Raw genomic sequence first — 22,231 nt, forward strand, 5'->3', positions numbered from 1 at the left:
CCTCACAAGAGGCTGTAATGTTCCATCCCATTGTAGACTCTGTGGACACCACACTCTTTCGGCACATCATCTCCTTATTCTATGCCCTTTTTCCAACCACCTATGGCATTCTCTTCACCTTCATCGCTGGGATCCCACCCATCATTTCGATCTCCAACTTCAAGACCTTATCACCCACTCCACTTGCTCCTCCTGTCACAGACATCAGAACTTCCGCACCCTTATTGCCCTTTGGGGTCTTTGGGGATATTATAATATGGTGATCTTCTCTTCCCAGCCCCCAAAGCATTAGGATGCTCTGTTGCATCTACAACAAGCGATTCATGAGTTCACCCCTCCCCCCCCTTCAACCCCCTAGCAAAACTCAACCACTCATTAGGTGGGAACCTCCACCTCCAGGCAAGATCAAACTTACCGTGGATGGCTCATTTTTTACTAATCCAAAGTGCTCAAGAATTGGTGGACTCGCACGTGACTCTTTCCATCAGGTGGTGTTCGCTTTTGGTCAAGGCACAGGCTACCAAGACTCTTTTATAGCTGAGGCACAAGCAATTCGATGAGGCCTCAGCCTCGCCCTTGACTACTAGATCTCCCATATACAAGTGGAAAGTGACAACCAATCGCTTGTTCTCTCTCTTATGCATTCCTCACCCTGTCGCAGCTGGAAAGTATCTCACCTAATTTCAGATATCATCAGGCTCGTAGCGTGCTTTATAGAATGTTCTTTTTCCTACATCCCATCCAAAGCAAATTTTGCAGCCGATGAACTTGCCAAAGCAGCAGCCCATTCACAGGATTGGTTCATGTACCGCTTCTCCCCACCCCCATTTTTATCTTGGATTTTGCTCTTTGACTCTTTAATGTGTAAGATCCAGCGAGGATTTCAGTTAAATAAATAAAGGCTTTCTTTCTTACAAAAAAAAAAAGGTTTATTGAAGCATAAATTATCATAAAGTTCAATTTATATTTTGAAAATTACCAGTAATTATAATATTTTATCAAATGATTTTTGAAAGAAGTTTTGTTGTTTCTGCAAAAAAAAAAAAAAAAAAAAACTGTTTTGAATAGTCCTGAGATATCGGCGATAAGATCTTAGCCGGTTAGCCCTACTGTAGTTCTCCCGTTCCGATATCCGAGTCTATTTGATCAGAAAAAATATCCGAGTCTCCAACGCTCAAGAGAGAGCAAGAGAACGATCGATATTTCAGTTCACGCACACAGAGAGAGAGAGAGAGTAGAGAGAGAATGGACAAGGGGAAGGGAGTTTTGGTTAGAAGATGGGCTATCGATTTCACAGATAATTCAACAACTACGTCATCTCGTGATATCCCAGATCCTCTTGGTTACTCTCGAGCTTCTCAAGATCAGGTTTTCAATTTTTATTTCGTTCCTCTCGCACCCCTTTTCTTTTGTTTCTGTAAATTGCTTATTTTGCTTCCTTGAGCTTGAATGTATGACTTGTGTTCGCTTCTTGATTTTTCGATCTTATGGATCCAGATTTGTATTTTTTACTCTCTTTTTCTTGGGCTATCTTAATCTCAGAATATTCTTTGTTTAGGACGAATCGGCTGTAAGTAAACAAAAGAAGGATGCAGAAATCAATTGGAAAGCTCAGGTATTGGTGACTTGCGTCTTTTTATTTTCTCGTCTGTTTTTCTGTGAGTTTTGAGATTCTATTTTCCTGCTTGGAATTAGGATTTCTGTTATAAGATTCATTCGTAGCTTTATTACCCAACACAAAATTGAAGAGAATATTTTAATATTCATGTGGAGGTTATGGTTATCTTTAAACTTTTGGGGCTTGGGTCAAGGGATGAAGTACTGAAAGAATTTTAACGGAATTTCCTTTGTTATGGGTATCTGGGAAATTTTTAAAATGTTCTGTGCTATGGTGTTACTATATAGTGTGAGAGAGATTGCTCTGTTGAACTCACCACAGCATGAGAAATTTTAAATATCAATAGGATGCTAAATTTGCTTTTATTTCACGGTAGAATGCAAATCAAGTCAAGTCTTATCCCAACTAAATGTGCCATTAATCAGATCTGCTCAACTCCTTGCTTGTTACATGGTTTTATGAGGTCTATCTATTGCCTTTTAGCTCCTTCAATCTGAATCAACTTACTTCATACAAGATGATCTAGAGGCGTCCATTGTACCTGGCCATGTGACCTTAAATGAATTTCCTGCTGCTTATTATATATCATAGCGTGAGAGGATACTAAATGATATAGGTTCCACTTTACAGGTAGGTCCAAGCTGCATGTTACATAGTACATGTTGTCACATCGAGTCAGCATTTTCCAAAAATGTGTTCTTGTACATTGTTAGGTTAGGTTAAAGACCAGAAATTAAGTGACAGAAGAATAATACTTCTGAGGTAGGCTGCTGTTACGATTTTCTACTGTCTGTTGCTACTTCATGTTCAGAAGATGATCTGCTGCCCCTTTTTTCCTAACAGAAAGCATACATGGTTGTGGTATTTTCTGTTGGCTTGTGAATATTTATGTACTAATAAACTATCAGTAGTCTTTATCCTTAGAATTGAGGATGTTTGAAGACAACATGAAACTGTTATCTTTTCATCATATTTTTTTCTACCTTTAGTTTTTGTGCCCAGTCATGCGAGCTATACCCTTTGTTTGCAGTTGATTTTCTAGTCTTGTCTAAATTATTTTGGTTTCCATTTGATACGGTAACGTTTAATATATTCTATTACTACCTGTTCAAAATAAATACCAGTTAATGTTTTTCTTTCATTGTCCTTTTTCTTCTGTGCCTGAACAGAAAGCCTGGGAAGTGGCCCAAGCGCCTTTCAAGAATTTACTAATGATGGGCTTTATGATGTGGATGGCGGGAAATACAGTTCATTTGTTCAGCATCGGCATTACATTTTCAGCTCTTTGGCAGCCCATAAATGCCCTTCAAGGTGTTGGGAAAGGTATTCCAGAAAACAACTTCTGTTTTATTGTACTTAATTGATTGTTAAGAATCATCGTTATTATGCATACCCTATGGTGGCTTGCTTGCATATCTGAAATTATTATACCATTGACTAACTTTTATGTTAATCAATAATTATCTAAACATGCATGTATGCCTCAAGATTAGAATCATGTTTTCAGTTTGTTGGTTTTGTGTTTGGATTTGCTGAATTCAATCTGGCTAATTAATGTCATTTGCAGTCTATTGATGTATGCTGATGCTGGTTCCTTTCTTCCCATCCCCATCTGCATCCCCACCCACCCTTTTTTATATTTTGGGTAAAAGTAGGGTCATTTTTACTGGATGTATGCTGGAGTATTCTTCAGTAAATGGTGGAGATGTGATGGAGTTTTCTTTCCATGTTTATTTCTTATGCAAGGGGTTACTCTTCCCTCCTGTACTTTATTTCTCGTATCCCTATCTATCAAAAGTTATTCTCTTTTCTACACTCCCCCAACAAAAATAAACAAACCCCGCTTTGTCTCTTTTCCTTGTTTTTGAGTATTATTTTCTACCTTAGACCCTAAATCAAATGGGATTGTAAATCTTCATACCCTGGTATAATGTTTCCTTTTCTTTCTACTTTCTCTTAACCCGCAGCATCACTTCTTTTAATTTGCCTAATTTGCTGGTAGGATACATCTCTGTACATCTCTATTCGTCTCTGTCCTGTATGTCCTGTTGATTGGAAATAAATAAGTAGAGGGAATGTGCTTATATGTTTCATGTGCGTTTTTGTTGTAATTGAGTATTCAACATCTAAGTGACTGTTTTATGAATTTCTTGAGATGGAAAAGCCTGATCTTACAGCATTAGCATTGTAATCACTGTTTGGATTGCTTCTGCTGCCATGAGCATGGGTTTAGCTTTAGTTGCTGCTAACTACATTTAAAGTGAAGAATCTTTCTGAACATACTGGAAACCTGAAAATTGGATGGACTATGTAAATTTTGCTGGTTCTTCTTACACGGTTCAAAAACTCGCTGAAACTTCTGCTGTCTTGAAGGCACTGAAACTGAAAGTCTACATAATATATGAGACTGGCACGGAAATTTCTGTTTCCCTCTGGTACCTTCTCTTTCTCCTCATCTTGAAACCTTTCCTGCAGCCTTGTTTGGACCATCCCTTCATCCTTGTTTGGACCATCCCTTCAGCCTTCTTAGGTTGGTTCAGAGGCCGATACCCTGCCATGCTTTCACCACTTGGAGAACTTTAGACCTTTGCCCTCCAATGCAATCCTTCCTTGTCCATCACCACATCTCTGCTTACCCAACTGTATCCTTTGTTGGAACGGATTTGCAGACATAGACCACATATTGTTCACCTGTCCCTTCTTCTGCTACATTTGGATGAAGATCATCTCTTCCATATGACCTCCCTCTAGGGCCTCATTCAGCTTTGCTTGGGATTGGTTATGATTCTTGAGGACCTTCTCCAGCTCTTCTATTTGTGATATGCAGGCAAGCTAGTGTTTTGTGCAACTATTTCTCATGTTTGGTGGGAGCACAACCTCAAGAGATGGATCTCCAATTCCAAATCTTTGGCTTGATTGGAAACCATCTACTTTGATGTTTCCTCTAGACTTTCCCCGCCCCCTGACTTTGTACACCCAAAGGAACAGACAAATTGTCGTTACCTGGGGCTTTGGTTCCTCTTTGCAGCCATCTAGTAGGTTATAGGCTGCTTTTTTTTCCTTCCCCCTTCTCCTCAGAGCTCCCCCTCCTTCATTAAGGTTTGTTAATGAAGGTTGTGAATTCCCTTCTATTTTGGACTTCCTTCTTGATGGGAATAGTTGAGACTGTATCATTTCCTCGTTTGGAGATATAAGGAATCCACAACGCTCTTAGGGTGGCATGTCAGCCTTTTATTCATACCAAACTAGTGGAGACTTGTGAGTTTCTTTAATTTCTCATAATGTTTTATGAGTGTATTCTTTAATTGCAAACATGTTATGATCGTTAAGCCCATTCTGTAGCATTCTCACATGTATTTGTATGGGAAAATATCTTTCTTCCCAGTCATAAGGCTTCTTCCCTCCCCCCCCCCCCCCTGCGCCATCAAAAAAGGGTTCAATTTCTCATATCTTCTCCTGAGCCATTCTGCTTCAGGGGTGTGGCTTTCCATGAACTCTTAATGAAGGTACCTCCAAATTGACTGGAAGGACTACTCCTGTGATGTAAACCAAAGAGTATGGCGGTTCCCCCAGTAGAGGTTCAAATGGAAGTTCTGCAATCCCAAAATGGCAGCATGTTGGCAAATTTTGGTCCTAATGGAGATGCCATCAAGGAAACCTTGCTCTCATGTTATTTATAGAATTGTTCTTGGATGTACTTATCCTGTGTTGTTAATTGTGAAAGAGTACAAACCTGATCATACTTAGATTGCAAACTGATTGGATCAAGTATAAGAATATGCATGTCCAAAATAATATATGGATCAAAACCAGATAATACCCGGTCTATTGACATCCCTAGCCCGGATAAACCCTGGGTCCATTGACTGGGCCAACTTTTATACATGTAATATTATATATCAGAAGTAGATTGACCTTTCAAATTTGAGAGTAGAATGCAATCAATTGAATATTATTGACAACTCTCACTGCATTAGATGGTAGCTTTCCCCAACTTAACCAATGCAATACCCACAAACCTTTAGCTTGTGCACAGTTGAACAGTGTAATGTTTCTGATATAATATTATTAAATATCTTTATTTGCACACTTACAGTTCCTTGTATCTTTGTGTTTGTAAGTTTTGTCTATTATGCTCTCTTACATTTGACTTCAACCTCCAATGATGCTTGTTGTTAACTGATTTGCAGTTTTTGAGCCTTACAAGGACTCAAAAGTAGATACTCTCACTCCTAAGTTACTTTTCATTGCATTGAACTTGGCCAGTTTGGCATTGGGTGTTTGGAAGGTGAGAGTTTCTTACTTTTGTCCTAAGATTTGATATTTTTTTCTTGCATCTTGGGCCAGAAGTTGTCCCGAGTTTCTGATTATTCATTTCGGTCTTCTTTTGTTTTGACAGCTGAACACATTAGGTCTTCTTCCAACACATATTTCAGACTGGGTCTCAACCTTGCCCCCTGCTCAGGTGATTTTTCATCTCCAAGAAAATGAATCTATATTTAGCCATCCTCACACACTGACGTAGGGACTTTTGGAATCTGTTATTGTGGGGGAAAAGAAGAAGAAAAAAAATACACACTGAAGAATAATTTAAATAGTAAACAACTGAGCTTACCTATGCTCTGATGTTCCCAGCACCCACCTCTTCTGGAAGGTGTTGTTCTATCCTTTTTCCATCTGCAGGCCTTCATGTAACGTGCGTACATGATATGTCCGTCATCCTATATAAATGTCTGGCATATAAGATATGAACGTCTAACACTTTACATTAGATTCTTCAGTTTGAAGGGTAACATGTTATGTAAAAATATAAAAATTATCATTCCAGCACTGTACAGTTGGAATGGTATGAATTGACGATGTACTTTCTGTTTATGTGGAATGAATTGAGTGATGCATAGCAATAAGATGAAGAGAAAAGCTTCTGGCCCCAAATTTGGTGGGGAAAAAAAAGACATAAAAGAAAAAGAAAGAAAGATGTGATGTGACCTTGTTTTTGTCCATCTAGGTTAGCAGCCTTTATTTTTCCCTGAGGTTAAATCTTGTTAGTTTATATTAAGACAATGAAAAATGATAATGACAAGTCACTTTCAATTTGTGCCGAATATCCTTCTTTATCCTTATTATAACTTTATTTGAAATTAGACTAGGGACAACCAAAAGGTGGTTACAACAACTTAGTTCACTACTTTGGTAACAAGTTCAACCCTAAGATAATAACTTTTATCTCTTGTCATGCCACATGAGGTGCCAACTTCGTAGTTCACTACTTTGGTAACAAGTTGAACCCTAACATAACTTTATTACTTTTATCTCTTGTGATGCCACCCTAACATAACTTTATAACTTTTTGGTGGCCACTTGTTTTTTCTGCTTTTAATCTGGTGCTGTGCAAAGCAGTGCTGCACTTGAAATTTGACCTGTGTTCTACTTCCCAATGATTATCCAGGTGTAGCTTGCAGGAGTTACTCACTAGCTAGGGTTAACGTTCCTCTATTCCTTTCATTTTCAGGAGGTTGAATATTCTGGAGGGGGTTTTCCACTCCGTTAGCTTTTGGTCTGGTGCGACTGGCCAACATCATTCATTCTTAAGAGCAGTTCTATTGGAAAGTTACGGAACAGGTCTGAAGTTGGCTGCTCTTGAATCTGGTGGATGTATCTGTCGTGGTTTACCTCCTGGAGTATGGCATGTTGTTTGAGGTTGTCTTGGATACATGGACCACAATTTCAATTCTAATTTCAGTATTTGGGCACGGGAAGAGAGACTCAATGTTGATCTTGCTTGGATCATTAAAGTGCTACACATTTGGTTTAATCATTTAATGGTATTCTGAGGAAGTTTTAGCCAACTGTATAATTTTTACTGCAGAATCATCATATGTTTCCCCTCCTGTTTGACTATGGAGTTTTATGTATCATATGTGTGCTTTATAGGACCATTTTTGCAACTTCTCAATGGTTAGCTGATCAGCTCATTGAAGGCAAAGACCCTTTTTTTCATTTTTTCTTTTTTTGTTTGGAGTGGTTGGAAGGGGGGGAACACATGATTACTAGCAAAAAAAAAGAGCAGTTTCTGGATTGTGCATGAGAAATTGAAGCTGCTTTGGGAACCCATTTGGAATTAGAGACTACGGCCAAATACATATTAGCAGACTACAATGGAGAACCTACCATTTTTAATGGCAAATGGCCATAATTTGAAAAGCACCATTGGAAGAAGGTTTTGGATTTTCTTGAAGATACTACAGATCGAGTTCTATTCATTAGATGCTGAAGTCTTCATGGCATCAAGCCTTTGATCTCTCATCCACTGATTGGCAACTTAAATTTCCTGACCACAATGTTTTTTGCCTGTCTATCAAAAAACAACCTTCTCTCTAATCCATGGATCTCTCTCTTTCTCTCCCCTTCCTTGTGTCATCTCACTATTTAGGCCTTAGAAAACAAAGACTTATTTTTCTGTAAAATTGGTTTAACATTTACTTAGAAAACCCATTTTCGTACAAAGCAAAATCATTGAAACAGGATCCCATCATTATATGATACATTTGCGTGCCTGAAGCTCAAAGTTGTCTCCTAGAATTAGGTTCTTCCTCATCCACACTGATTATGCTACCCAACTGTAAATAAATAATTCTATAAAAGCTTTTGACTGTTTGATGTAAGAAAGTCAAAATTAGCTATTAGTGGCTGACCCTTTCACAGTGAACAATGTTTGGAGTGGAAAAATCCGTAGAGATATTTGAATAAGACATTTGATCAAGGTTATTCTGTCTTATAGTAATAAGTAAAACCAACAAGATCTTAATGATTGATCATATCCAGACGAAGAATGATTGAGGGGCTCTTTTCTTTCATTTTGAATTGTTATTATATAACAGTTCAATTCATCTTTTGCATGCTCAACGAAAGATTTAATTCCTCTAGCCTTAATACTTGAATGCATGTCTAGAAAAAGGACAGTTAAATGTTAGCAAAAACCATGTAATATGATTTTGTCTCCATGGAAGGGTGGAAATCATACCTTGATCGATATTCATGTATGTATTTTAATCAGTCTCTACAAATGCATAGACTCCGAAAACCCAAACAGAATCCTCTGGTGGTATTTTTTTTTTCGGGTCATCATCAATCTAGTCATAACGATCGAGGGCCCATAGGCAAAAGGAGAGGGAAGATGTATAAGGGCAGAGACTCAAACTGGAGATCTCTTTGGTTTTACTACCTATACATATGAGGCTGCACTATTGCACTAGAATCCTTTCGAGTTTATGTCAAGAAAAAAAATCCCTAAAACCATATATCAAATATTGTTTTGGATTTTCTTTCTTATTCTTAGGCAGGAATCAAAAACCATATAATTAAACAATATTGCTTTTGAAGTTTTAATTACCTGAATGGAAATCAATTTCATCTCAACACATTTTGGTTCAAGATACTGGTACAAAACTCTAAATTCTGTAACATAGAGCTCCAGTGGTAAGGTCATGGACCCAAGAGTAGATTGGCTCTAATGTTGTAGCCGATTGTCTAGCTGGCAAATGGAGTTCTAGTTCCATTCCTTGGCTCCTTGAACCTTGTAATCAGGATGTCTTGGTTCTTATTGCCCCTCTGTAATTGAAAATCTATTTATCAAAAAAAAAAAAAAAAAAAAAAAAAAAACCGTCTGATCGATAGACTTGTTGTGCTTATCAAACAGAGAATGCTTTCTTTCATTTCTTCCTCGTGAGGCATAAATGCTCTCACTTCAAAGGTCAAGAGTCTCCTTTGGGGCTTGGGGCTTGGGGCCAGCAGAAAAGAAAAATAATGCGCTCACCTCAACACTAAAGCAAGTAAAGAACGATCTCCCTACCGCTCTGCCTTTTCTTTTCTCTCTCTCTCTCTCTGTCTGATTCTTTCATGGCGTCTCTACAGCTTTTCCCTCTCTGCATTGTACTTTTCGGCTTCCTTTTCTCTACTTGTATAATCCCAGCTTACTCTTCGGAAGTTGCGCTTGTCTTGGGAAAGATCAAACCTGCTCTTCAAGGTAGTGAAGAGAATATAATGCTCTCTTCGTGGAACTACTCGGTTCCTCTGTGTCAGTGGAGAGGACTTCACTGGGTTTTCTCTAATGGTACACTACTTCGCTGCAACGATGTCTCTTCTCCTCAACGAACCAATCCTTTGCTCTTTAAAGAACCGGGTTTGCAACTATACTCGCTTCAGCTCCCGTCTGCTGGTCTCTCTGGTGAAATCCCTAGAGAAATCGGTGAGCTCTCCTCGCTGCAGAGTATCTATCTTGGTGTTAACTCCCTCAAAGGTGATGTCCCTCTCGAGCTTGGTTACAGTCCTTCGCTTACCGATGTTGATTTGAGTAGCAATTCCTTAAATGGGTTTCTCCCTCCTTCAGTCTGGAACCTATGTGATCGACTTGTTTCTCTTCGGCTTCAGGGTAATAATCTCTCTGGACCTATTCCTGAACCTGCATTACCCAACTCCACTTGCACCAACTTACAGGTTTTGGATTTGAGCGATAACAAGTTATTAGGAGAGTTTCCGGAATTTGTTACTCAGTTTCATGCTTTAAAGGTGCTTGATCTTGCCAACAATTCCTTGTCTGGTTCCCTTCCACAGAGTATAGCTGGATTGGACCTCGAGAGATTGAATCTTTCTTACAATAACTTTAGTGGGGTTTTGCCTGCGTTGGGAATGTCAAAGTTTGGAGCCCAGGTTTTTGAAGGAAACAATCCCTTACTGTGTGGACCTCCTCTGGAGAGTTGCAGGGGAAGCTCTGGTATGAGCTCTGGTGGCATTGCGGGTCTCGTGATTGGGCTGATGACTGGTGCTGTAGTCATAGCTTCATTACTAATTGGGTATGTGCAGGGGAAGAGAAGGAGGGGAGGGATCGAAGATGACATAGAAGAAGGGGAAGAAGAGGAAAGTGGTGAAAATGGTGATGGTAAACTTATACTATTCCAGGGTGGAGAGCATTTGACATTAGAGGATGTACTGAATGCTACTGGTCAGGTGTTGGAGAAAACAACCTATGGAACTATTTATAAAGCTAAACTTGCAGATGGGGGTACCATTGCTCTGAGGTTGCTCAGAGAAGGAAGTTGCAAAGAGAGGAATTTATGCTTGCCAGTGATAAAGCAGCTTGGTCGAATCCGACATGAGAACCTGGTTCCACTTCGAGCTTTCTATCAAGGCCAAAGAGGAGAGAAGCTCCTCATTTATGACCATCTCCCCAACAAGTCCCTCTATGATATGTTACATGGTATGACCAAACATTTCCCAGCTTATCTTGATCAGCATAATTTCTGTTTACTTTTGTTGTTGAATTGGTCTCTTTGATGGATGAAAAGATGGTTTTCTTCTCATTGAATTAAGTAGGGCTAAATTGAATCTCAAAATCAGGTTGAATGCTTAACTAAAGGCAAAGAACTACATGCTTAGCATGACTTTGTTAGGGTTCTATTTATTTACTGAGTTGTTGTGCTTTCTTATGTGATTGACAAGACTTTTGTTATACTTTCTAACTCTGTGCTCTCTTTGTGGCTCCAACACAGAAAGTAGAGTAGGGAAGTCTCCCATATTGAATTGGGCTCGTCTTCACAAAATTGCATTGGGTATAGCCAGAGGTCTTGCATACCTGCACACAGGCATGGAAGTGCCCCTAGTCCATGGGAATGTGAGGTCAAGCAATGTCCTAGTTGATGAATTCTTCGTGGCCAGGCTAACTGAGTTTGGTTTGGACAAGATGATGGTTCCTACCATAGCCGATGAAATTGTGGCACTTGCGAAGATTGATGGCTACAAAGCCCCAGAGTTACAGAAGATGAAGAAATGCAATCCAAGGACAGATGTATATGCATATGGGATACTGCTATTGGAGATTTTGATGGGGAAGAAGCCTGGTAAGGATGCAAGGAGTGGGCAGTTTGTTGATTTATCATCCATGGTGAAGGTAGCAGTGTTGGAGGAGACAACAATGGAGGTTTTCGATGGGGAGGTGCTGAAGGGTATCAGGAGTCCAATGGAGGAAGGCTTGTTTCAGGCATTGAAGCTTGCAATGGGCTGCTGTGCACCTGTGGCCTCTGTTAGACCTACCATGGATGAAGTTGTTAAGCAATTGGAGGAGAACAGACCCAGAAATAGATCTGCACTGTATAGCCCAACAGAGACACGTAGTGAAATAGGTACTCCCTTTTAAGCTTTCTTCTCCCATTGCAACATAACCTAAAGCTTCTTCGATTGATTCCTGCTCCCATCCCCAACTGTAAGATGTAATATTGCTTTGTGATTCATTATGTATGTGTATGGAATTTTTATTTTAATATTAGGTTAGTGCTTGTAATATCTTTCTTAGTTGTTGAAGGGTGATGATGGGTGCTGGGCTTATGGTTGTTTCTGATTGTATTAAGTTGAATGAATTTAGGCTTACCAAGATGTCTGTCTTGATCCAGAGCTTTTCCAGAGAAATGCATGAAATACTGTATGAGCTTCATAGAGTTGGAGCATTTCTTCTAAGCTAACTTGTAGGAACTTCCGTAAAATATCAATTCAGTTTGTAACTTTTTCTAGTCTAAGCCACCTTGATAAAGTATTTGAGGAGTCAAGGGCATTGAAGACTTTGCTTCTGGTAACTTTTGAATTGGTTTTGTATGAGTAGATGAATTAGGCCTCAAAGATCCCCCTTTTTTTTTTTTTTTTTTTTTCTGGGGGGGGGGGGGGGGGCTGTTGGGGGTGAGGAGTGGGGACCATTATATATACCACTAGGGAGAGTCGAACCCATGACCTCTTCACTAAGAGGTGTTGGTCATTGCCAACTGAGCAAACTGCTTGGTGGTATTTTCAAAAACTTTTCTGTCAACTAATTGAAAATATTTAGTTTTGTTTTTGTTCCACAATTAGATTGTTGAAAGCACTCACCCAAATGGTTGCAACCATGAAATGTAAATTAGTGATCACTGATCAATGTAGTAAAGTGGTCTTGAAGAAGCTGAGTGACTTCTTCTACTTGAGAGTTTTTCTAGCTGCCTATGGGTTCTTTCTTTGGTCCTTCTATAGTCTTTGGGTATTCCAGAAAGTTCGATCTTGCCTGGCAATCAAGTCAATCTGGTTTGTAAACGTGTATGTTCTTGAAAGTTCTTAGGCTGTGTCACCAATAGGTATCTGCAACACTGTTCCTTAGCTGTCCGCTCTATGTGTCATCTTCATTTCTGTATTTATCAGGTCTCACTGTGGAGGCGTGAGTCTTCAAAACCCTGAAAGTGTTAAACCTCACAGATTGTGATCTTAGAGTCCAATTTACTCCATTCACTTTTATTCCACCCAAAAAGAACAAGAAGAGGCTATATTAGTGTAGCTCAAACATCTGTTGCCACCCCCCCCCTTCCATGGTAGCGTGTGATGCTGCCTTTGCATCCACCACCATGCATTCAAGAGGGAGACCCGCCTCTAAACACTGATAGGGTAGACCCCCTAAATAAATTGGGGGAGGGCACCACAAGGAATACTCGAAGAAGCAGACTTAGTTTTCAGCTGAATTTCAAAGATTAACAAAAAGAGAACCACATTATCATCAGAAATTCAGGAGGTATATGTATCTTGAACCCCATATAATCCATGCAAAACAGAATATTAAAAACTATTTGCATCATCCATAGTACACAGCCTAATAATGTTTCTCATCAAATTCACTGATTATATGAATTGCTCAAGTCCAAAGCAGTGAAAGCTCAACTCCAACAACCCATACTGTATGCTAGGCCGTTTACCCTTTCTTTCTTTCTTTCTTTTATTTGGGGGGGGGGGGGGGGGAGGATGTGTGTGTTTGGGTTGGATAGAAAAGAGGAAATGCAATACTAGAAAAGAGTTCATAGGTGGGCGTTCCTTGCTAGAATCTTAACCATGTCTGGTTAGGGTTCTAAGTTATTAGAGAACACTATGAGGCTTTTAACCAATTTCTTGATACCATGTTTGAGGATTGTGATGCTTCCTTTTGAAAAGTAGTAGTTAGAATTATAAACATGTAAGTAGTGTATAAAATTACCATGCTCTGTAGTCATAGAGATTACTGAATGCCAAAATCAGGGCTTAAGAACAAATAGCATAGTCAGTTGGGATGATTTGTTGTGCAAAATTTGGGGTTGGGTGTGTGGGGGTTTGGGAATGACAGAGAGGATCAAAAAGAGAGTTTGGGGGAGACTGAAATAAAGAGGAACCCCCAGAATCACTGCAACCATAGGTGATATTGCATATTGAGATGGAGAAGGCATAGGGAGTTGATTTAGTCCCATTGCAAGGTATTAGTTGTTGTACACGAAACTTTGTCGGAACGGAACAGAGGAGAATGAAATCAGATTAGAGCTTGAAATCCAAAACCAAAGGGAAAGGATGATGACCAAGGGTGAAGGTGAATGTGAACTGGATCCCACACAGCCCCCACCCCTTATCATGGCTCATTAGTTTGCTGACTTTTGTTCAAGTTTCCTGTTTTCACATTTAAATGGTCCGACCATGTTATTGGGGGTTTTACGTAGCATTGCAATAATTTTGTTTCGAAAGTTACACACACTTACAAGCCTGTAGCAATAAATGTCCCTTATTGCCATGATTTCGATCATTTGTCGTTTCTCCACAAGTAATTCAATTCTCTTGTCTGGTGTAATTGCATACAACTTGGCAGTGGGGAAGTTAAGTGTGCGTTACAAGATTCATTCATTCGAGTGACTGAGGAAACTCTTCTCGTCCCCACTTCACGTGCTATCAATGTGACATGGCTATTTTCTTCATGACTTTCCCGTGCATGACCGACCATTAACCCTTTCTTTCTTAATTTCATTGTTGCTTTACACCAAGTCTACATGGCTTTCTCTTCTTACATGCGCAAACAAAAGTAAAACGAAGAGCAGGGGCATAATCCCAAAGGGAAAGAAACTGAAGACAGTTTACAAAAACTAAATTAGAGCACACACACTATTGCTATTGCCAAAGAAGATGATACATTTATCTGTACCAATGTTTCACTACCCAAATCTCCATCCAGGTATCACTTTAAAAATGGGAAAGAAAAAAAAAATTACAAAATCCTTGGTCACTTGTAAACTAGCTAGGAATCCAGATATTTTGTAGACACAGATAGCTGAGAACAGAAACGTGAATGGGAGAAACTAACTGTATGGCGGGTGTGGCTGATGGTGAGGATTGAAGTACAGAAATGGTATATTGAAGGCAAGGAAACAGATGTAAAAAGCAAGAAAAAAGAAGAAAAAAAAATAAAAAAAAATTGAACAACGCTTCTGCGCCTACTCCAAAGGATGGCAATTTTAATTCCTCACTGGAAGCAGGCCGAGGTTGAGCAATGACACACAGAGAGGGAAGTAAAAATACCTCCCAGGCCAGTGGAATAATGAGGAATTAGGAACTTTGGGGATGAAAAATCAACGTCAGAGACGTATATAACGTTGTACACTTGTCGAGCTGAACAAGTAGTATGAGAGAGGCAGACCGGATGGAAGACCAACCAACCAAATCAATGCACACCAGGAGGAAACTGCTATAATGGTTAAAGGGAAAGAAAAATCTTTTTTTTTTTTTTTTCCGCTTCGCTTTTCTTGTTTCTCTTTTTCATTGTCATATGGATGGAAAGGTTAGCTAGCACTGGCGACCCTTGCGGCAGCTGAGAGGGCCAGCATCAGATGTCATGGAGGCCACCATGGAAGAAGACTTGGCTGAAAGGCTTGAAGCCTTTGCATAGTTGGCAGATGCCCCAGCACCAGATGGGGTAAAGTAGGCCCCATTTAACAGCATGTCCCCCTCCGACCTCCAGTTCCAACCCTGCCACGTACCTTCAGCTGTGTTCACCCTCTTTGTCACCTGCTCAGCACACATACATCACCATCAAATTATACAGAAACAAAATAGTCACAGACACTTATGAGACACGTACAAGATGATACGGAAACAAAAAGGGGTATGCAATGCATGAAATGATATGATGAAAAAGGGCATGTAATGTACCTCCTTTGCAAAAGCGTTGGCTGGGGCAAGATATCTGTTTCCCTGACTGTTGATGGTTGGGTTTGCACTCCCTCCAATTGCATACATTTCCCAGTGAGTATAATCATTGTTCACCACATGGAAATACCCATGCCTACACCTGAATTTATTTTTCCCCAATTTCATTAAACTTATAGCACAATCAGAGATGGATCAAGTTTGATTAATACTAGTTATTCCATCTCTTACCTGGGCATTCTCTGTATGAGACCTTCTCCGAAATGGTTATAAGCGATGGTCACTTGCATCTGCTTGTCGTTGGTGTAGGAGTCACTATGACCTAAAAGCATTACCTGTTCCATGTTACAGCTAACAAAGTCAACCCTACAGTACTCATAGACAGTCTCGTCTCGGCCATGTGAAAAGACAGAATGTTGTAGTGTGAAAAAGATGTATCGGGTATACCTCATTATGGTGGGCAAAGTGGTTGTTAGAGATGGTGACGGCAGTCGAGCCCATGATAGCATCAATGAGGCCATCAGCGCATTTAGAGATAGAGTTGTGATCAATCCAGACATGGCTAGCTCCAAACAGGGAGACGCCATCACCGTCGGCCATAGTCCTCCACCCGTAGTGACTTGGTGAGCTCCGGACCATGGCATTGCCAGTGGACTTGCAGTCGTGAATGTGTAGACCATGGATGATGATGTTAGTGACATACTGAATGGTGATGCAGGCCCCATTGGCAATGTGGACGTTGACGCCACGGGCATCAAGGGTCTTGAAGCTATTCATTAGAAGTTCTTGCTTTAGAGTGATAACCATATCCCTCTTGAACACGATCCACAGGGGCTCTTCCTGGATGACAGCATGGCGGAGGGTGCCAGGTCGAGGGTTGACTGCGTCGTCATCATTAGGATCGGTCACCACGTAGTAGCGGCCATCGCGACCACCGACGGCATTTCGCCCAAACCCTATGCCACAGTCAGCGAGGCGCTTGCGGTTTTTTTGCCAATTTGGGTCACAGCGCCAGCAGTCATCAATGGGGTTGCCTGTGCCACAGGAAAAGTAACCCAGCTTCCTCCTTTCGGTGCTGTTGCGTATGGTCCTGCCAAGCCCATAAGACACACAAAATCCATCAATTGGTGTAATTTTCATTTTTAACCAATGTATGTCGGAGATTCTATACCTCTACTTCCAACTCCTAAGTCCTAGCAGCATGCGAAAGCTCTTGAGCATCCGAAACGATGCAATTTAAAATTGAAATTAAACAGCAAAAGTGTCTGAACCGCTTTGATATCTTTTCTTTATTCGGCAATTCTGTCAGAGATAAGTAACCCCAAATCCCAATCTGTAAGACTAACGTGGTGGGGCATTTAAGATGTAACCAGTTGGAAGCCTAAAAAAGGTCCATGTGCCCAATTAATTACAGGGGAGATACGGACAGAGATTGGCTAAGGGACTGTCTCTGCGGAATAAATAAATAATAAAGATGGCCTGGCCAATTAATTCTATCGCTCTGCGTCGGTAGAACTGTAAGTAGAAGCATATTGAAAATACTTTCTAAAGTTTTCTTATCAGAAAAGAAAAGAAAAGAAAAAGAACAAATAAAACTGAAGATGACGACTCGAAGATTAGAGAATGGGATTGTTTATTCGGTGGTTTCATCGAATTTAAAGAAGTCCGACGATTTGAGAAACTGTGGGTGTATGATGGAGAAGCAGCGCACGAGACGGTGGACTTTCTTCTACAGCGCAATAAATGAAGGTGTCACATGAAAACGATGGGAGAACTGTGTATAATTTTTAATTTTCGTGGCAAGGGAGAATTGACATCCATATTCCAGCCATGCGAAAATCAAGCATGGATTAGTTGATCCAAGCTGAATCTTAAGGGTGGATTAGTTGATCTAATCTGAATCTGATCAAGATTTTTCTTCCTTTAATCCCCAACTACGTACCCAGTTACCCTGCAGAATATGACAATAATCCCAAAAATTAATGTAAGAAACCGCATCTTTTGCTAGCTGGTCACTTTTGCTAGGTGTCCACAGTCCACACTGACGATAATGAAGTAGCACAAACAATGTTCCGGATCGAATATGTGCAGAGAGACAGAGAATACAGTAACTAAAGGGATTGCTGAAGAAAGAAAAGATGACATATAATAAATTTAATGCGACAAGCGCAGATCTCACGACAAATGCATGTGGGGAGTGTGAAAAAGAGAATAGAAAAATGAGAAATGTTATAAACTGCTTAGAACTGAAGGTCTAAATTGGACTTGTGCATCGACGAGTATAACCAATTAGGGGGAAAGTACATAATTATGCAGATGTTTTACCTTTTGAAACGAAAGTCGAGACAAAAATCTGATCAATAAATAGTAAGAAATAAATTGAAGCCACATTGATCAAAGACTCAAAAGAGCTTTATTTAGCCTTTTGGAATTCTTTTTCCTCAGAGGGGAAGAATTTTGACTGGAAGTCTGGAAGTCTTACTCACCCGAACCAACCACCACATTATAATGTGGAAAGAACAGAATATATACTTGGGATGGATGGAGGAGTTTTAATAATGTCAGAAAAAAATTGAAAATAGAAAAAGAACTGGATTGGTCGGTTGATGATGTGGGATGGTTGTGATTAGTGAGAAGTGTTGTTATTAAAGAGGCCAAGGTCATGTGGATTTGTTCTTGTTTCAACTTGCGTAACATGATTTACATTCAGACTAACCCCAATTACCTGCTCAACTGATCCATTTTAAGATCCAAGATTATGAGATTAATACCAAATAACCATTCAACAGTGATATTGTGATAAATTTGGAGTACTTACATGTCCACCATGGAAGCAACTTCCTCAGGATTGTCGACGGCATGTTCGTTCAGTTCTTCAACCTCATCCAACCTGAAACAAACACCCGCCACACCAAATTACAGAAGTCCGTTAGGTTAACAACAATTAAATCGTGTCGGCAAGCATAATCTCGGGATCCAATTTTCTCTCGTTTAATCAATTCTGAATGAATTCTATTTTACCATTTTAGGAAGACGGTGGGAAAAAAAACAAAAGATCACCAAGGGCGTTTCTGTAATCTCACTTTCCTAAACAATCTCTCCGCCAATCAAGGAGAAGTGAGAAAATAAATTGAAGAATTTCAAATCTCCGTACGTATTCATTCTACTTGTCTGGGATCCAATTCTCACGCAGAAGAGGGGACCAACACTTGCAGTGCTCGATGCTGCCGTTTCCCGGTAAACCCGTGGAAAGGGCATTTTATGGCAGAGCTAAAGAGAGAGAAAATGGGTGGACACTCGCCGGAGGGAATTCTCTTTCTCCTTATGGTTTTGTTTGGATTCCAAACTTTCGACGAGTTAATTTCCATCTTGAGGAATCGCTTTTCATATTCCTTTGACATGGATAACTAGATTATCCTCTCTAACTGTACGACAGCCGTAGGATTGCAACCCAAGTACCGTAATAGGAACGGTTAAGAAGGAATATTTAGAAAAACGAAGAAAAGATCCATTAGAAAGTCTCGGTCAAGAAAGTTGATATCCCTCCCCACGATGCGGATACCCTGTAGTGGTTACAACTGAGTCACTGACCAATGAGAGCTTCTAAGATAACGAACATAACGAAATAAACGATTGAGATTTCCGGATCTTGATCTCAACGGTTAATATCTTTTCAATGCAGTCATTACAGGCTAAAGAACCGACAGCCTAGATTCGCCGGGAATTGAGGAAGAGCGACCTAAATTCCGAAAGCAAAGATAGTGAGAGTAGATCCTACTGACCTTCCGGCGAGTGATGAGTTCTTTGAGCTCTGCAAATGCTCCCCCTCTTGAATCCTGCAAAGAACAACCAGGGAGTGAAGGTTACAGAGCTGTGCTAATAAGAATACAGTAAAAACAGCTTTAGAACCTTAGAAAATGGGAGGAAATCATGATTCTTGAAACGAAAACAGTTAGTAAGCTATCCAATTTCTACAAAGCTACTTAGTAAGCTATGCAAGTTCTACAAAGCTACGAGTAAAGAAATCCTCATTTGAGCTGAGATACACCCCCAATTCCGAACAGAACAGAGGACTAGCGCGCAATGCAGCTAAGTTTTGAAAACATTTAGCCAAATTTCGATAGAAAACCTAAATCCAAGCAAGAAAGAACACAACCATCACCCGTTGCTCTTAGCAACCTCAAATACAACAGTCTTCTTCACATTGTTTCAAAGAGATTGATCAATAAACTCTAGCACTAGCAGGAACTCTTGAGGAAAACCTAAAGATACACACTCTGGTTCTTCTAAGCAAACTAATCAATCTCCACTAGCTTCCGAATGCTTTCTGCACAAGTGAAACTATACCTCGCATCTGAAACAGCTTCCCTCACTCCAGCTATTACCACCACAACCAACAGCAGCAGCACAAAACACAGAGAAAAGCACCTCAGAGAAGAAACTGCCATTGTCGTTACACAACTATCTTTCACTTTCTCGCTCTTCTTTTCTCTCTGTTTTCCTATCTGGATCTCGAAAAGGTCTGTATAGAGACGAGAGAAACAGAGGAATGTAGTAAAGAAAACCTTCATGAAACAGCCCTTTTATAGGAAACGTTGGTCTACGTGGCTAACTCCGTTAAGTAAACCCACTCTACCATGGTTAGGTTTAATTAACCCATCGTAACAGTTTAATCTCCGTTAACCGTTTAACCACCTCGCAAAAAATCCTAAACCGCCAGTAACGGACTTCACTCTCTTCTCTTCTCTTTTCCGGCGTTTTTAACGATTAACGGTGTCGGTCATGCTATTAGCCTATAACTGGGTCGTTCTTAAATCCTTTGCATTTACGGTCAAAGGTATATTTCGATTCAACGATCGAGATCAAAACCTAAGACAGATCCAACGGTCGAAAATATTGTTTGACTGTGATGCACATGAGTGGAGCAATTTACTATAACTGAAAATGTTACACTGGGGCCCACAATTCCATGTCATCAAATCCAGATCAGACCAGATCAGGATACCAATGCAGCCGGTGACTATCCGTACAATCTGGGGGCTCACACGCATTTCGGAATTTCACCGCTTCTTTGTTTTCCAGTTTCCCGCCTAATTATTATTTTCTACCCTAATTTTTTTTTAACTCATTCGAAAACCGTTCAGTTACCTTTATGGGGGCACGATTATGGTTCCATGCAACAACCAAGAGGTCCCCATCATAACAACGATCTCACGCGTATCCTCAACATGTTACTTTAATTACGGATTTACCCTGGTTCGGTTCTTGCGGAGTTGAGTGTTTTAGAGTGGGTCAAGTATGGGTCCATTTCACTGGTTCGACCAGCTTCCTGTTTAGCTTAATAATTTGGGATGATTTTAACTTTTAATTTGTAGCCTAATTGAGATTAATTATGAGATGGAACCCACAAAGGCTTTTTAACAGTTGCAAAACCTTGGGTTACACGCTAGGTAAGAAAAGGTGGAACAAGACCAGAGTGGCGGTTTACTTTTGTTGAGTGAAAAAAGTTGGATTTTGTAGGACAGGTTGTTCTCTACTAATGAGAAGAAAAGGGAAATTTTCCCAAAAACCCTGTGTGAAACTTGCTTGGCCCCACAGAACAGTCGATGTTTCATCTTTTCTCTTTTGCTTGGCTGGGCTTCAAGTCAATCTAAAATAAAGCCCATAAGACAATTTAATTTAGAAATGTTTTCAAAATTTTTCTTTTTTTAATTTTTTTTTATATAAAGACGTTTTTTTATATAGGGATAGGGAGATTACATATGCTGTCGGTAGAGGCTGAACCCACGACCTCTCCACTGAGAAGTCAGGTCCCTAACCATCGTATTACACTACTACCTCTCCGGCAAATTTTTTTAAAGTTTAAAAACTCAAACTTGGGAATAGTTTTCATTGATTTTGTTTTCCAATCTTGGAATATTCTAGAATCAATGAATTTCTCTTATCATTATGTGTCCTAATTCGATTGAACTTAACTAGGAATCCAAAGAGAGTAGTCAAGTTAACAAGGGATCATCACTTGAGTGTAGAGGATACGTTCCCCAATTCAAATTTTGACAGTCATTGTTTGAGTCAAATAGAAAATAGTTGCGCTCAAGAGAACTTCTCAATGTTGATGTATCTCATTCTCGTACATGTAGAAATCAGTCTCTTTTGAATTTTGTAATTCAATTGTAATTTCATGGACCCTTCACTACTACATACTATTGTGGTGGTGGATTAGTCTTGTAACAGTCTCAAACTTTTACTTTATATGGAAATGTGATGTTTCACCACCTTTGGAAGCGTGGAGATTAAATATTCCACACACTTCGGACATCTCCCAAGACATCAAGAATTCCCTTGCAACTCTAAAATCGTGATATGCGATGATTCCAATATCCAATAACGGTGATCTCTCCCACCTTTGTAATCATAGATATCAAATCTTAAAAAAATGCCACGTATTAAAATTTCATAATGAAAAGAATGTATTTAATTTAGAATTTTTTTAATAACACGTATAGATAATTATTGGAGGTGGGGACGGGCCCACATGGAAGATTATAATGGGATGGGGTTAAACAAATCCAAAATCCAATATCCATTCCAACAGTGGCACCTGGCTGGCCA

General features: G+C 39.8%; 3 protein-coding genes across 3 annotated transcripts; 2 read left to right on the top strand and 1 right to left on the bottom strand.

Moving 5' to 3' along the window:
- Nucleotides 1-1,118: 1,118 nt before the first annotated feature.
- On the top strand, nt 1,119-7,632 carry LOC149022877 (ER membrane protein complex subunit-like protein). The gene is made up of 6 exons (XM_089150771.1): nt 1,119-1,368; nt 1,559-1,615; nt 2,788-2,941; nt 5,809-5,906; nt 6,018-6,083; nt 7,131-7,632. Exons 1-6 carry the CDS (start codon nt 1,246-1,248, stop codon nt 7,167-7,169), a joined length of 537 nt encoding a protein of 178 aa, XP_089006897.1. The 5' UTR covers nt 1,119-1,245; the 3' UTR covers nt 7,170-7,632.
- Nucleotides 7,633-9,376: 1,744 nt separating this feature from the next.
- Nucleotides 9,377-12,070, top strand: LOC149022878 (putative kinase-like protein TMKL1). The gene is made up of 2 exons (XM_089150772.1): nt 9,377-10,874; nt 11,167-12,070. The coding sequence occupies exons 1-2, from the start codon at nt 9,518-9,520 to the stop codon at nt 11,808-11,810; spliced, it is 2,001 nt and encodes a 666-aa protein (XP_089006898.1). The 5' UTR covers nt 9,377-9,517; the 3' UTR covers nt 11,811-12,070.
- A 3,136-nt stretch (nt 12,071-15,206) lies between these two features.
- On the bottom strand, nt 15,207-20,161 carry LOC149022879 (putative pectate lyase 8). Its single transcript, XM_089150773.1, has 7 exons — nt 19,967-20,161; nt 19,402-19,455; nt 18,438-18,509; nt 16,067-16,709; nt 15,851-15,954; nt 15,623-15,761; nt 15,207-15,478 (listed from the first exon to the last, which is right to left on the bottom strand). The coding sequence occupies exons 1-7, from the start codon at nt 20,065-20,067 to the stop codon at nt 15,257-15,259; spliced, it is 1,335 nt and encodes a 444-aa protein (XP_089006899.1). The 5' UTR covers nt 20,068-20,161; the 3' UTR covers nt 15,207-15,256.
- Nucleotides 20,162-22,231: the final 2,070 nt, after the last annotated feature.

Source organism: Hakea prostrata, chromosome 3 (genome assembly GCF_041222555.1).
Source record: "Hakea prostrata isolate BN-2017 chromosome 3, UWA_Hpros_2, whole genome shotgun sequence".
NCBI classification, from domain to species: Eukaryota; Viridiplantae; Streptophyta; class Magnoliopsida; order Proteales; family Proteaceae; genus Hakea; species Hakea prostrata.

Coding starts and splice junctions, on each gene's coding strand:
- LOC149022878 (XM_089150772.1), top strand. CDS start 9,518: ATGGCGTCTCTACAGCTTTTCCCTCTCTGCATTGTACTTTTCGGCTTC. Junction 10,875..11,166: donor CCTCTATGATATGTTACATG/GTATGACCAAAC, acceptor GCTCCAACACAG/AAAGTAGAGTAGGGAAGTCT.
- LOC149022877 (XM_089150771.1), top strand. CDS start 1,246: ATGGACAAGGGGAAGGGAGTTTTGGTTAGAAGATGGGCTATCGATTTC. Junction 1,616..2,787: donor AAATCAATTGGAAAGCTCAG/GTATTGGTGACT, acceptor GTGCCTGAACAG/AAAGCCTGGGAAGTGGCCCA. Junction 6,084..7,130: donor CAACCTTGCCCCCTGCTCAG/GTGATTTTTCAT, acceptor TTTCATTTTCAG/GAGGTTGAATATTCTGGAGG.
- LOC149022879 (XM_089150773.1), bottom strand. CDS start 20,067: ATGGCAGTTTCTTCTCTGAGGTGCTTTTCTCTGTGTTTTGTGCTGCTG. Junction 18,510..19,401: donor AACTCATCACTCGCCGGAAG/GTCAGTAGGATC, acceptor TGTTTGTTTCAG/GTTGGATGAGGTTGAAGAAC. Junction 15,479..15,622: donor CCAACGCTTTTGCAAAGGAG/GTACATTACATG, acceptor TGTGCTGAGCAG/GTGACAAAGAGGGTGAACAC.